The 14,961-nt window shown below is 54.2% G+C and overlaps 2 protein-coding genes across 2 annotated transcripts in view; one reads left to right on the plus strand and one right to left on the minus strand.

Moving 5' to 3' along the window:
* Positions 1 to 7,017, plus strand: part of RCC2 (regulator of chromosome condensation 2) — a gene marked incomplete at both ends in the record, with an annotated part of 10,230 nt that extends 3,213 nt beyond the window's left edge. Inside the window, 11 exon segments of the mRNA XM_084274569.1 lie at positions 1,543 to 1,636; positions 3,227 to 3,370; positions 3,511 to 3,642; positions 3,790 to 3,878; positions 4,179 to 4,293; positions 4,539 to 4,705; positions 5,863 to 6,043; positions 6,137 to 6,242; positions 6,359 to 6,431; positions 6,554 to 6,631; positions 6,913 to 7,017. Coding sequence (XP_084130695.1) covers positions 1,543 to 1,636; positions 3,227 to 3,370; positions 3,511 to 3,642; positions 3,790 to 3,878; positions 4,179 to 4,293; positions 4,539 to 4,705; positions 5,863 to 6,043; positions 6,137 to 6,242; positions 6,359 to 6,431; positions 6,554 to 6,631; positions 6,913 to 7,017 — 1,284 coding nt within the window.
* A 2,243-nt stretch (positions 7,018 to 9,260) lies between these two features.
* Positions 9,261 to 14,820, minus strand: LOC311200513 (protein-arginine deiminase type-3-like; the record flags this gene model as incomplete). Its single annotated transcript, XM_084274770.1, has 16 exons — positions 9,261 to 9,494; positions 9,592 to 9,720; positions 10,027 to 10,106; positions 10,424 to 10,517; positions 10,607 to 10,751; positions 10,923 to 11,071; positions 11,275 to 11,382; positions 11,472 to 11,583; positions 11,665 to 11,768; positions 11,856 to 12,034; positions 12,248 to 12,373; positions 12,459 to 12,576; positions 12,679 to 12,740; positions 12,826 to 12,898; positions 12,969 to 13,149; positions 14,729 to 14,820. 16 exons carry the CDS (start codon positions 14,818 to 14,820, stop codon positions 9,261 to 9,263), a joined length of 1,986 nt encoding a protein of 661 aa, XP_084130896.1.
* Between the last annotated feature and the right edge of the window lie 141 nt (positions 14,821 to 14,961).

A 14,961-nucleotide genomic window follows, 5' to 3' on the forward strand; every position in this document is an offset into this window, starting at 1 on the left:
GGGGTGTGGGGGGGCGGGAGGGCAGCACCCCCCCCCACCCCCAACCACCCTGCATGGCACCCCCCCATTGCACCCCCCCATTGCACCCCCAGTGCGTCTCCCTCAGTGCACCCCCTATTGCGCCCCCTCAGTGCACCCCCCCATTGTAACACCAATGCACCCCCCATTGCACCCCCTCAGTGCACCCCCCCATTGTAACCCTAATGCACCCCCATTGAACCCCTAATGCGTCCCCTCAGTGCACCCCCTATTGCACCCCCTCAGTGCACCCCCACATTGTAACCCTAATGCACCCCCATTGCAGCCCCCATTGCACCCCCAATGTGTCCCCCTCAGTGCACCCCCCCATTGTAACCCTAATACACCCCCTATTGCACCCCCTCGGTGTACCCCCCCATTGTAACCCTAATGCACCCCCATTGCACCCCCAATGCGTCCCCCTCAGTGCACCCCCCCATTGTAACCCCAGTGCACGCTCTATTGCACCCCCCATTGCACCCCTAATGCGTCCCCCCAATGCGTTCCCCTATTGCACCCCCCTATTACCCCTATCATACCCCCATTGCACCCCTAATGCATCCCCCCAGTGCACCCCCAATATATCCCCCATTGCACCCCCATTGCACCCCAGTATTTCATCCCTGTGCTGCACCCCACCTCATACCCCCCATTGCACCCCTTCATGCACCCCCACTTTGCACCCACGCTTTGCCCCCCCAGTTCTCCTTTACACCCCCTTATCGTGCTCCCGTCCTACCCCCTGAAGTATATCCCCCCCAGTGCACCCCACGTTGCATCCCTGCTGCACCCCCATTTTCCAGCCCTTCTTGCTTTGCGAGGGGAGGAGGATAAGTGGGGGTGTGCTCGGCCCCTGTCCCTTTTGGGGGGCACAGTGTGGCGGGTGTGGGGTGTGGTGACAGGGGGATAATGCAAAATGTTCCCCCCATGTCCCCCACCAGGCCCCGTGTCCACAGTGCCCCCCATGTCCCCAGTGTACCCCATATCCCCTGTGTCCCCAATGTCCGCTACATCCCCCATGTCCCCAAAGCCTCCCACCTCCCCCATGTCCCCCCCATGTCCCCCACGTTCCTGGTGCCCCCTGCATCCCCCATAGTCACAGTGTCCTCTGGGTCCCCCCGTGACCCCTCTGCCTCATGTCCCCCGTGTCCCTGATGCCCCCTGTGTCCCCCCATGACCCCTCTCTCTCTCACACCCTCCACACCCCCACGTCCCCCCATGTCCCAGATATTCCCCATGTGCCCAAGGCCCACGTCCCAAATGTTCCCGCTGTCCCCTGTGTCCCCAATACCCCCAGTGTCCCCCCATGTCCCAAATGTACCCTATGCCCCCCACGTCCCCAACACTCCCCACATCCCCCATGTCCCAAATGTTCCTTCTGCCCCCCACATCCCTGATGCCCTCCCCATCCCACATGTCTCCTATGTCCCCACTGCCCTGTGTCCCCCACATCCCCTATGTCCCCTCTGCCTCTCCCGCCCCCTGTGCCCCCCCCACTTTGCTGATGTCCCCGTCTCCCCCCAGAAACTCGAGGGCTCCAAGTGCCGGGGGCAGCTCCTCATTTTTGGGGCCACCAACTGGGACCTGATCGGCCGCAAGGAAGTGCCTAAGCAGCAAGGTGAGGGGCTGCAGCTTCAGGGGGTCGGGGTGGGATTCCTGGGGGGGTGGGGTGTGTCCAGATTATTTTTCCACATTTTTATTAATTACTATTATTTTTAATCAATATTTGGGGATAGTTGTGTTTAAACCTGTTCTGGGGGGCACTGGGTCTCCTGTGAAGCAACATAAAGATGCTGCTTGGGTTCTTAACACCTTCCTATTGGTATCCATTTCCCCACTGATTTTTATGCATTTATACTTAATTAATTTAATTAATTAATACTGGAGGGGTGGTCACAAACCAGTTGTGTATGAGAATCTGGGCTGGAACTCGGGGGTCTCCTGCAAAGGGAAATAACTGCTGTGCCTCTATGGTAGGATTTTTTTTTTCAGCTTATTTTTAATGCAATTCTATTTAATTAATGTTTTAATTAACGAAGCTTTTCGGAGGGTTCAGGGCTTGCTGGTATTTCTTACTCGCCCCAGCAGAGTGTGGCCCCACAGCTCGGGGTGCACCAGATCCCCCGCAGAGATTTTGGCTTTGTGTGGTTATGGTTTGGTCAATTTCTCTGCTGAATGAAATATTATTAATACTTCTTCATTAGGATTATGTATATTATTATTATTAATAATGAATGAATACATTATTACATATTTAAAATTCGTTCTTTTGGGAAGGGGGCTGTCAGCACCTGGGGTGTGCCAGCAAAGCAAAAATAACTAAAAAATACTCACAGGTTTTTATTTCCTTATTGTAACGTGTTTCTGATTCATTTTTTAATTAAATTTCCCTCTTTTTTCTTTTTTCTTTTCTCTTTTTTCCTTTTTCTTCATATTTTTCGTCTTTTTCTTTTTTCTTCTTTTTTTCCTTTTCTATTTCCTTTTTTCTTGTTCTATTTTTCTTTCCCTTTTCTCATTTGTTTTCTTCTTTTCCTTTTTCTGTTTTTCTTTCTTTTTCCTTTTTTCCTACCCTTCCTTCTCCCCTTCCTTCTCCCCTTCCTTCTCCCCTTCCTTCTCCCCTTCCTTCTCCCCTTCCTTCTCCCCTTCCTTCTCCCCTTCCTTCTCCCCTTCCTTCTCCCCTTCCTTCTCCCCTTCCTTCTCCCCTTCCTTCTCCCCTTCCTTCTCCCCTTCCTTCTCCCCTTCCTTCTCCCCTTCCTTCTCCCCTTCCTTCTCCCCTTCCTTCTCCCCTTCCTTCTCCCCTTCCTTCTCCCCTTCCTTCTCCCCTTCCTTCTCCCCTTCCTTCTCCCCTTCCTTCTCCCCTTCCTTCTCCCCTTCCTTCTCCCCTTCCTTCTCCCCTTCCTTCTCCCCTTCCTTCTCCCCTTCCTTCTCCCCTTCCTTCTCCCCTTCCTTCTCCCCTTCCTTCTCCCCTTCCTTCTCCCCTTCCTCCTCCCCTTCCTTCTCCCCTTCCTTCTCCCCTTCCTCCTCCCCTTCCTTCTCCCCTTCCTCCTCCTTCTCTTTGTCACCTTCATCTTCTCTTCTCTGTTGTCTTTCTTCTTGTCTCCTTCATCATCATCATCTTTGTCTTCTCCTCCTCCTCTTTCTTTTCCTTTCCTTTTCCTATTTTTTCTCCTTTTCCTCTTTTTCTCCCTCCTCTCTCTCCCCTCCACAGTCGCCTATCGGAATCTGGGCCAGAACCTCTGGGGGCCACACCGGTACGGGTGTCTCTCGGGCATTCAGGTGCGGAGCGTGGTGTCGGGACCCTGCGCCGCTCACAGCCTGCTCATCACCACCGAGGGCAAACTCTGGAGCTGGGGTGAGCTGGGGACGGGGTACAACCCCCCTCTCCCCCCAAAAATAACCTCAACCCCACCCCCACCTCCTGCATGGTGGGGGGGTGATGCCAGAAGGCTTCACCCTCTTGTTTCACTATAAAAAAGAGCGATTTTTGGGTAGGTCGCAATGAAAAAGGGCAGCTGGGACATGGGGACACAAAGAGGGTGGAAGCCCCGAAGCTCATCGAGGTGCTGGGGGGTGAAGCCATCGTCTTGGCAGCCTGTGGCCGCAACCACACCCTGGCCCTTACAGGTACCGCAGGCAGCCAGCAAAACTAAACCAGGATTAAAAGAAACCCCCGATTTGGGGGCAAGTTGCCTGAAATCAGCTCATTTTGCCCCAAAACGCTGCCCTTTTGGGTTGGTTTGGGGTTTTTTTTTCTCTCTTTCTGTGTCGCAGAGAGCGGTTCGGTGTTCGCTTTCGGGGAGAATAAGATGGGGCAGCTGGGGCTGGGGAATCAGACGGACGCCGTGCCCAGCCCTACGCAGGTATTGCTGCTCCTTTCTGTGCTTCCCCTGGGTTTGGGGTGAAAAACTGTGGGTTTGGGGTGTGTGTGTGTGGTGCAGGGGTGGTTCTCATTGGAAAAATACAAAAAACCCCTACCAGATGTCAAACCCCATTAGGATCCCTGGGGATTTGGGGGATGCTGCTTCGTTTGCAGCTTGTGTGTGAAGAATAAAACAAGTAACCCCCCCAGATTTGAGGAATTTGGGGTGTTCCCCTGGGAAAATTCAATTTTTTTTTGTTTTTTTTTTCCTTTAACTTCTCTTTATTTGCTCCTCCTGCAGATCATGTACAACGGGCAGCCCATCACCAAACTGGCCTGTGGCGCTGAGTTCAGCATGATCATGGATTGCAAAGGAAACCTCTACTCCTTTGGGTGCCCTGAGTATGGGCAGCTGGGTACGGTGCTATTTTGGGGCTAAAATGTGGAGTTTTTACAGGGTCAGTGGGGGTGAGGGGGAGATTGCTGCCTCAGTTTCCCCATCTGGGCATTCAAAGCATCCCTCCCCTTTGCCTCCAGCAAAAATAGCTGGGTGGGAGCTGCAAGTATAAAGGAGGTTTGTAAAAGAAGGGGGTTCCTGCAGCCGGCTTAGGGTGTTTTGGGGGTGTGGGCACCCCGTTTTTATCGTGGTGTCTGCCCACAGGGCACAACTCGGATGGGAAGTTCATCGCCCGGGCGCAGCGGATAGAGTACGACTGCGAGCTGGTGCCGCGTCGCGTGGCCATCTTCATCGAGAAGACCAAAGATGGGCAGATCCTGCCCGTCCCCAACGTGGTGGTGCGGGACGTGGCGTGCGGGGCCAACCACACGGTACGTGCGGGTGGTGAGACCCGGGGGGCCGCAGCGGGGCGGAGAGGGGCAGCGGGGGTGTTGGGGTCGAGGTTTGCAGGGCGCGTGGAAGGGTCAGTAGTGAGGGTGAAGCTTGGGCAGCCTGTGTCTAAAGGATCAGTACTCAGGGATGGATGCAGCACGTGGGTGGGAATGAAGGTTTGCAGGGTGTGTTTGGGGGTAGAGATCTGCAGCGGGTGTTTGAGGAGGAGGGTGTGCAGTGTGCTCACAGGGAGAAATGCTTGTGGCATGTGTATGAGAATGAAATACTTGGGTGGGGGCATTTAAAGGTGGAGATTCACAGCGTGCAGGCAAGGAGCAATGCTTGCAGCGTGCACAGAAGGAGAAATATTTAGCAGTGTGCACAAAAGGATAAATATTTAGCAGTGTGCATTTAAGGGTAAGTATTTGCAGCCTGTGTGCAAGGAGAAATATTAGCAGTGCATGTGCAAGGATAAATATTAGCAGCACGTGTGCAAGGATAAATGTAAGTGGTGTGTGTGCAAGGATAACTCTTAGCAGCACGGGTGCAAGGACAAATATTAGTGCACAAGAGCAAGGATAAATGTTAGTGTGCAGGCAAGGATGAAAGCTTGCAGTGTGCATTTAAAGGTGAGTATTTGCAGTGTGTGTGCAAGGATAAATACTAGCAGGGCACATGCAGGGATAAATAATAGCTGTGCATGTGCAAGGATAAGCGGCACAAGTGTAAGGATAACTGTTAGCACGAGTGCAAGGATGAATACTAGTGGGGGGTGTGTGCAAGGATAAATATTTGCTTGTATAAGTGTAAGGACAGCTGTTAGCTGTGTGAGTGTAAGGATAGCTGTTAGCTGTGTAAGGATGACAGCTGGTAGCTGTGTGAGTGCAAGGACAGCTGTTAGCTGTGTGAGTGCAAGGATGAACATTTGCAGCATGTACAGAGGGTGAACTATTTGCCAGGTGCACTGAGGGATAGATACTCAGGGTGTGTGTTCAAGGGTGGAGATTGGCAGTGTGTGTCGGGATGGGTGCTGGCAGGGTGCTTGGAGGCCAGAGGTGCAGCCTGTATTTAATACTCACGCTGCGCCCTGCGATCAGCAGCATTTGTTGGGGCTGGTGATGAGCCGGTGGGGTCGTGGGTGTTTCTCCATCCCCAGCTGGTCCTGGACTCGCAGAAGCGTGTCTTTTCCTGGGGGTTTGGGGGTTACGGGCGGCTGGGCCACGCCGAGCAGAAGGATGAGATGGTGCCTCGGCTCGTCAAGCTCTTCGACTTCCCGGGCCGTGGGGCGGCGCAGATCTACGCCGGTTACACGTGCTCCTTCGCCGTCAGCGAGACAGGTGGGGGTTTGGGGGTTTTAAATCAAACATGGCGTTATTTTAGGGGTGGGTTTGGGGTGCTGTAGTTTGATTGGTGATGTTTGGGCTTTGCAGGTGGCTTGTTTTTTTGGGGTGCCACCAACACTTCCCGGGAGTCCACCATGTACCCCAAAGCCGTGCAGGACCTCTGCGGCTGGAAAATCCGCAGCCTGGCCTGTGGGTAAGTTCTGGAGCACTCCTGAAACCCCCAATTTCTCAGCTTTTTTGGGGGTGCAGCTGCCTGCAGGGTGGGAGGGGAGGTGGCACAGCGTCACCCTGACTTGTGTCCCGCTGCAGGAAGAGCAGCATCATCGTGGCAGCGGATGAGAGCACCATCAGCTGGGGACCCTCGCCCACCTTCGGGGAACTGGTAAGAGGGATTTTACAGGGACCCTTCAACACCCCCAAAACACCCCCTGGTCACTGGAAGGAGGGACCAGCTGCTTCCCACCCCCCCGTGTTGATCCCCCCCTCATGGGATGCACTTGGCAGGGCTACGGGGACCACAAACCCAAATCCTCGACAGCGGCCCAAGAGGTGAAGACCCTGGATGGGATCTACACAGAGCAGGTCAGTGGGGAACCCCAACAGAAGATGTTAGAGGGAGGGTGCTTGGACTTCCCCCTCCCCTCCCCTTTAGTTAAATACGGTGTCTGAGGCTGTACACAGCTCATCACACCCATGGGATGCTGGAAGGGGGGTATGTTGGTCCCCCAGCCTTTCATTAAATACAGTGGCTGAGGCTGTACACAGCTCACCACACCCATGGGATGCTCAGCACTGATCCTGGGTTTAAAGTGGGGAGGAGCACAAAGCCTGTGGCCCCCGTGCCTCAGTTTCCCCACTTGCAGGTGGCCATGGGCTACGCCCACTCGCTGGTGATCGCCCGCGACGAGACCGACGCCGAAAAGGAGAAGCTCCGCAAGCTGCCCGAATACAACCCCCGCACCATCTGAGGGGCTCCCCCCTTCTGCCGGGACCCGGGGTCCCCCCCCGAACCCCGCTTTTCCATGCCAGCCGCGGTTTTAACTACCTGTTCTCCCATTTCCAAAGCCTTGGGGGGCAGAGGGGAGGGGCAGGGAATCATCCCCCCAGCCCTGTCCTCCCCCAGCTTTTCCAATTCCCGACCGTAGCAGGATCGTTTGGCACATCCAGGCTTAGTTTTGGGGGAGGATTATTTTGTTTTAGTTATTTTATTTTCATTTTCCCACATCACTTGCTTATTATTTCTCCTTTTCCCAGCCACAGGCTTGGGATAAAAATCGGGGACCTGAAAAGCAGCTGCAAAACACCTCTTTTTTTTTTTCCCAATATTCCAATTTTTTGGGTATTTTTCCCAAAAAATATCCCTCTTTGGGTGCTATAATTTCGGGGGTTCCCCTCCACACACACACACCCCAAACATCCCTTTTTTCCCCCGCAGGGATTCAGGCTAAACCCATCAATCCCACATCCCCAAGGGCCATACCCATCCATCCCCAGCATGATTTTGGGGTTTCCCCCCCTTTCCCCGCTATCGCAACCCTCGCCCACCCCAGGGGAGATCTCAGGTATGAAGAGGGGGAAGCCCGAAAGCATCGTGGAAGCTTTTTTCTTTTGTTTCCCTTGGAATTACTCTGAATTAAGTTTTAATTATTATTAATTATTTCTGCCTGGTATCCACCCCAAATCCCTCCTACGACGTTGTGCACTGTGCTGGAGAAACGAGGTGCCTTTTTTTGAGGAGAGCCCGGCTCTGCCTCCACGCAACCCAAGGATGGTTTGATTTTGTATTTTTTAGGGTTTATTTGGAATTATTAATAATGGGGTTGGGTTTTTTGGTTTTTCCAATTTCTTCTCTTGAAAGTCCTTTCCACTCTCCCCAACGGGTTCGTGCTGGGTGCTCGGGGGGTGGCGTTCGCTGCCGTTCGGGGAGTTTTGCAGTTAAAAAGGGGGAGGGGGGAGGTTTTTTTGGGGGGTTGATTTATTGTGAGGGTTTGTTTGGGGTTTTTTTTTAATTTGCTTTGGGGTTGGGGGGTTATTTTGGGGGATTTATTTTTTGCAGGGGGGGGGTGTTAGGAATTAAATATCCAGGACAGGGAGAGCAGCTGGGTGGAAGTTCAATATTCCGCTTTTTTAGCAATATTTGGGGTGTTTTGAGGGTTAGGGCATGAGCGGATGCCACAGCCCCAAGAAAAATGGGGGGGGATGATGGAGAAATCACCAAAAACTTACTTTTACCCCCCCAAAAAAGCATCATTTTTAGTTCCCGACCCATGAGGGATCTGGGAGCAATTTGTCCTTTAGCCAACAGGGTCCTGGGTTAGTGCTGTGATCATCTTCTCTGCGGGGGGGTAGGGAGGGGGGGTGTTGGTTTTTTTATATATTTCTTGGAGTAAATGTTTAAATAAAACGATGTCATTGTGTACACCCCTCGCTCTGCTCACTTCATCCACCCAGGGTCTGGGTTTTTGTTTAATTAATTAATTAAAATTCATTTAACCAAGGAGGTAATTCTGCATCCCGCGCATCCAGCGGTCCCCAAAACCAAATCCACAGCCTTTAGAGGGCACCATCCTGCTGCCGCCAGCATCCTCCATCCCAAAATATTCCCTCCCTCCTCCTCCTCCTCCTTCCTGATATTCCTGCTCATATTTTGCAGGTGGGGTGCAAGGACAGGGTGACACGTGTGTGTGTGGCCACATCTCAAGGCGTGTGCATGGGGTTTGGGGCACACACACCCACGCCTGGGCACGCATGGGGGTCTCGGTGCTTGCAGGGGTGTCTGCACACGTGGGTTGGGGTGCACTGGGGTGCAGGGGTGGGGGTGCAGGTGCAGCAGTGTGGGTGCAGGCTCGCTGCGCTGCACATGGGGTGGTTTTGCATTTCTTGGGCAAGGCAGAGCTGCACACGTGCAGGGCTTCACGCTGGTGTGACATGGTACAACCCACACCCTCCTCTGCCCACCCTCCCCTCTTAACCAGTTTAAGTTTAATTGCTGGGCTGGGAGCACCGCACCCAGCATGGAAAAACCATCTTTCCCCTCAGAAAAGCTTCCACCCTCACAGCCAGCAAGAGGGAGGCCAGGAGGAAGCCGCAGCCCGGTTTTATTTCAAGCCCGGGTCAAGGGCCAACGCTGCCAAAGGCACTTTTGGGATGGGGAGAGGAATTTTTGGGGGGGGGGGGGAGGAGGAAGAGGGACGTGGGTGCCAAGGCCACTTCAGGGCACCATGTGCCACCATTTGAAGGCAAAGGGTTTCCGACGGACGTTGGTGCCGCAATGAACCTCCCCAGAGAGGACGTGGTAGGAGAAAAAGTCATCGATGAAGGTGCAGGTGAGTCCCAGGGGCTCCAGCAGCGCCCGCACCCGCTGCTCCAGGCAGCACTGCCCACCCACCCGTGGTCCGAAGGGCTTGGGGATGCCCAGGTGCCGGCCCAGCACCAGCATGTTCACCTGCAGCATGGGGATACTGGTGAGAATGCAAATCTCACCCCAAAATTCCCCTCCCCCCCAGTGCTGTTGGAGGGAGGGGAGGATGAGGAGTGTTTACCATGTCAGGGAAGAAGGCTTCAGCTCCATCTGCTACGTTGCCTCGGAAGAGCTGGGGGAGGTCGATGATGTCCAGTTCAGCCAGTCCCAGCGCCCGCTTCAGGATGTCCCTGTTCCAGCTGATGCAGCTCTGGTGGGACAGAGGGAGGGGACAGGGGTCAGCAAAGGGGCTGGAGGGATGGACGGTGGGGTGGAGGGACAGGGAGGGGTGGAAGGACAGATGGATGGAAGGGCAAAGGGAGGGATGGAGGACAAGCAGACACAAGGACGGGTGGATGGATGGACAGAGGGATAAAGAGATGGGCAGAGGGATGCGTGGATGGACAGACAGACAGAGGGACACAGGAATGGAGGTGCAAGTAGACAGAGGGTTGGATGGGGGGATGGTCAGAGAGACAGGAGGGCTGAGAGGAGCCCCCCTGTTTCACTCCCTCACCTGGGCATAATTATTGAATTTCCGGAGACCTTCGTTAGCCAGGATCTCGTTTATCGTTGGTTTGGGCACCTTCTCCAGCCCTGCAAGGCAAATAACTGGGCAGGAATTCCTCCCCCATCACGTCTGGGATGAGACCCCTGGGTCTAAGCCAGAAGCTCCCCCTTCCTCCCCAATTCTGGGCTCAGCAGCAGCAAACTCCATCCCAACCCCAGAAAACCAAATCTATGCAACTTTTTAATGAATTCTGCTGATTTCTGCCCCCAGCCTCACTCCTAGCAGCCCTTCCCAGCCATCAGCTGGGCTTTGGGGGGCCGTGCACCCACCTGGCCCATTACATTTTGCAGAGAAAAGGGAAAAGCCACCCCTTGAGCCCCATTTTTCCATCCTCTCCCCCTACCCTCAAACATCGCCGCCTCGCCGAACCCCTCCTCTTGCTTCTCCTTGAGGAGCTGGTAGCAGGCATTGGGGCTGGCCAGGAGCAGCCGAAAACCCTGGGGAGGGAGAAAGTGATGATTTTTTTAGGGGGATATAAAGGTTGCACCCTACTTTTCCCCCCCACCCCTCTCCTGGGACTCTTTACCTTCCGATCGGGTGCAGGGACGAAGCTGAGGAATTCATCTACATGGCCGACCTGGAGCCAGTCTGAGAACAGCTCCACCGGCGCCTGCACTTGTTGGGCGAAGAGAAAATCCTTGACAGCTTTTGCCATCCGCCGGCCACCAAATCTGGGGGGGGGGCACAAAGAGAGGGAGCTTCCATTTTGGGGTGCCCAAGGTGATACTCTGCTTAAAACCAGCCCCAAATGGTGTATAAAAATCCTTTTTTTGGGGGGTGATTCTTTTCCTGTTCTTTCTTTCCCCCCACTAACGCTTTGGTCCCTCCGTTCTGCATCTCACCTGGGGAAGCTGCAGCCGATCAGGATGCGGCCCAAAGGGTACTCCTTGCCCTGCACTGTCACAGGGGGGCTCACCTCCAAATTACCAAAGGAATCAAGGCTTGAAGCACCCTGTGGTGCTTGTCGGGTCACGTAACCGAAATCTGGACCCTGGATAGAAGCAAAAACACCCCCAAAAGTGATAATAATTAAAACAGAAATGCCATAAGCACCCAAAGCGCAACGATCCCACATCACCCTCCACACTGGCTCTTCCCTTCCCAAAAGTGCAAGAAGAATAGATTTATTCTGTTTTTTTTAATGGGTTTGCAAAGCTTTTGGCCATTGTGAGGAAGGAGGGAGGGGTCAGGTACCAGGATGCTCTTGACGGGGAAATCCTTCAGTTCCCGATCGCGGGGTGAGTCGAAGACGACGGGGAAGGTCTTGTGGGGAGCTTGAACGTAGCCAAATTCAACTTCATCCTGGAGAAGGGATGGAGAAGATGGGAAGAGCCCCCTCTGGAGCTCCTGCAGCAAGGATGGGTTTGGGGATCATCCTGCACAACACCCACCTGGATCCAGCGGTCCTGGCGGTTCTCCAGGGGTGGGCAGACAGTGAGTGGACATTTGGCTTTTTCGGCTACGGTGCTCACAGCTGCCACAAAGTCCTCGTTGTTGTCCACACTGGGAAGAAAAATGGGATGTTGGGGGTGAGTGGAACTGAGCCAGCACCCAGCAGGATGCAGCCGCCCACCCAGCACCCACCTGCAGACGAAAACCTCCAGCGGTGCTGCAGTGTTGGGAGTCATGATCCACGGGGCCACGCGAAAAACCACCGTGTCGGTGAAAATCGGCGTCTCCAGCAAACCCTGGCATGGTATGGGGGATGGCATTTGGGCTCTGCTGCCCCCCTGTTACTGCTCACCCTGATCCCCCACCTCTCCTGAGTCTGGTACCTTCTCAGGGCTCTCCAGCAGCGTGACGTGGAAAGACACCAGCCCTGAGAAGCCGATGTCGGGGAAGGCGAGCCCCTCCACGTAGAAGATGCTCTCCTCCTGATGCCGGCTGGGTTTGATGGCGTAGGCGAGCTTTGAGCCCCCCAGGACATGCTTGTACTCCTCCAGTGCGACGCTGTCTGCAGGCACAAACACCATGCAACCCCATCAAACAGCTGGCCCCCCAGCCGATGCATTTCAGCATCACCTGGCACATCACATAAACCCTCCCCCCCACCCAGATCCATTGGATGTAGGTTGACACCCGCTTGCTGCAAGAGTTTTGCTTGAACCTTGATAATTTGGGGTGTCTGTGCCCCCTCCCAACCCAGGCCCTGGTGCTGGGCACTCACTGCCACCATAGAAGACGCCAACTTTGTCGGCGTCGCTGAAGTCCACGTGGAGGAGGAGGCGGTGGCAGGCAAAGATGGTGCGGGGACCCCGGGTCCGAAGCACCATCTGCGACATGTCCTTCAGGTCTGGGGGGAAAAGGGATGTCAGGAAAGGAAATTTTGGGGGAAAAAATAAGAAAAATGAGGTTTCTTGAATGGGATGTGCCAGTACCTGCATAGGAGAGCACGGCAGTGTCGAAGTTATCCAGTGTCTTGGCTTTGGGGTCATCACGGTCGCAGTTCACCAGCAGAATGGCCCCGTGCCCGTCAGGACCCCAAGTCCATGTCGCCTGGAGGTGGAGAGGGGAGTAAAGGGGGGCTGGGGGTGTCAGCCATCACCCCCACCACCACCCCACGGTGCTCCCAAGGCGTGGGACCCCCTTCTTTTATACCTTATCCAACAGCGTCTTGCTCACTGCCCCGGTACGGCTGGTGTCAGCATCTAGCGAGATCTCTGTGGGGAAAGGGATGCTGGTGTGGAGGGGGACTAAACATCCCCACTGGTGCCATGATTTAGGGGTCACTCCCTCCCCACTTACCCACGCAGGTGAGGTACAGCATGGCTCTGCCCACAGGCACCCCGCCGGCCTCCCTGAAATAAGAAATCCTGACCTGCAACGAGGAACGGGTGCTCGCCACCGTGCCAAGAGGGGCCGGATCCTGCCGGCGTGCCAGCACCCACCTTCTCATCGCCCACGTCCTTGCTGACAGCATCCATGGACAGCAACACCTCAGCGCCGGCGGTCAAGGGCCAGCGGCTCACGCTGGAGGGCATCTTGATGCTCTGTGTCTCGTGAACCACGTAGAGCTTCACGCCTGGTGTCCCCTGGACGTGGAAGGCAACAGCATCTTTGGGTGCAGATCTGAGGGAGGAAGGGAAAGAAGTTCAGTCAGAGCCCCAGATTGAGGGGCATCGCTGGGATAACAGTGTGAAGCCATTTACAGGCGACGTGGATTCCACCACGTGCAAGAAATCTTGTGATAGGCAATAAATCCTGCAATGTGTGGTTGTAAAGAGTCCTGCTAAATGCAAATAACCCTGCAAGAGGAACCTGCAGCTGGTCCTTTGATATCTGAGTCCTGCAAGAGGAACCTGCAGCTGGTCCTTTGATATCCAAGTCCTGCAAGAGGAACCTGCAGCTGGTCCTTTGATACCTAATGAGTCCTGGAAGAGGAACCTGAAGCTGGTCCTTCGATACGCAATAAACCCTGCAAAGCACGATTACCATAAATCCTGTTAAAGGCAATTGCAGCAAATCCGACTACAAGGAATCCTGCAGAAGGTGATTACTGCAAATCCTGCCAGAGGCAATAAATCCTGCAAAAGGCAACGGTGATGAATCCCCATGACATGAATTGCAACGAAGCCTGCAACATGCACCAGATTTCACAATACTGAACAGCATCAAACAGTGCAAAATGCAACAAATCCTGCAATAGGAAACCACATCAACCCCCCTGTGATGTTATTGAGATAAACTCCATAACAAGCACCAGATTCTGCAACATTCTGTTGCAACGAGCCCCACAAAATGCAATAAACCCTCCAAAATGCAACTGTGACAAATCCTGTGACATTCCATCGTGGTGAAACCCCAGGGTTGTATGGGAGGAGGATGTATTTTGGCATAGGGCCACCCAAATATTCACGTTTCATTCCACAGTAGCGCCGGCGGCGGTCCCTGACCGGTTGCATCCCCTTAAGAGTGAAGCAAAGTGCGATGGTTGGGCAGGCTGTGGCTGGTAATGTTCCACCCCACTTCAAATGCCATGGGCAATGGACCAAGGAGCACAAATCCTGACCTGTGAGGAGGGAAATGTGGATCCATCCCTGGAGTGGAGGGGAAAAAACCCCATCCTGAGGCCAGCGGGAGAGGATACGACGCTGTCAGCAGCGATCGTGCAGTGGGTTTGGATATGTTAAGGATAATAAAACCCCAAGAATTTCCTTGAGATGGGCTTTAAAGAAGAAAAAAATCAAATCAAATCCCAAGCTGCTGCTGAAGAGGCACTTGGACTTGGGCCAGGGCTAGGGAAGCAGCTGAAAGAGCCGATACCAGGAGGTGACGCCTCGGCCAGCAGCACCATGGCGGTTTCACTCTTTGCATTCCCCCGAAACAAGGAAATATTTCCATTTCTCAGAAAAACACGACAGTGCCTGGGCAGGATGTGACCCTCAGCCCAGAGTGTCATTTGAAGCTCCAAAGGGAGCTTCTGGCACCCAAAAAACTAGAAAAACAATCCCTCTTGGAAGGGTCACTGCCAGGCCGCTGCATCACGACTGGGAGCATCCCCTTCCTCCTGGGACATCCACCCTGAGCAGCAGTAGTGTGTCATCATCCCCCACCCCCAAGCTTGATTAATTGGATAAAAGCTAAAAATAAAAGAAAAGGTAAAGCATTTTTAAATTACTTATTGCCCCCTAAAGCCACGGCCACTTACCCAGAGACATCCAGGGAGAGCTCGGTGCCCAGCACACAGACAGTGCTGGTGGGACGCTGGAGAGAGAGCTGGATGCGGCGCTGCTGGGCCATGCCGGCAGGCCCCCGGGGCACCCTTGGGTGCTGAGATGGGTGGCACCAGGGGATTTATAAAGCCTGGCTGCTGGGAGGGGATTAACCAAAGCCCAGTTTAATCCCACCTCCAGGCTCTCAGCCTCCAGGCTGGGTGCACTC

This window comes from Gallinula chloropus (assembly GCF_964237585.1).
Source record: "Gallinula chloropus genome assembly, chromosome: 23".
Taxonomy (NCBI): Eukaryota; Metazoa; Chordata; class Aves; order Gruiformes; family Rallidae; genus Gallinula; species Gallinula chloropus.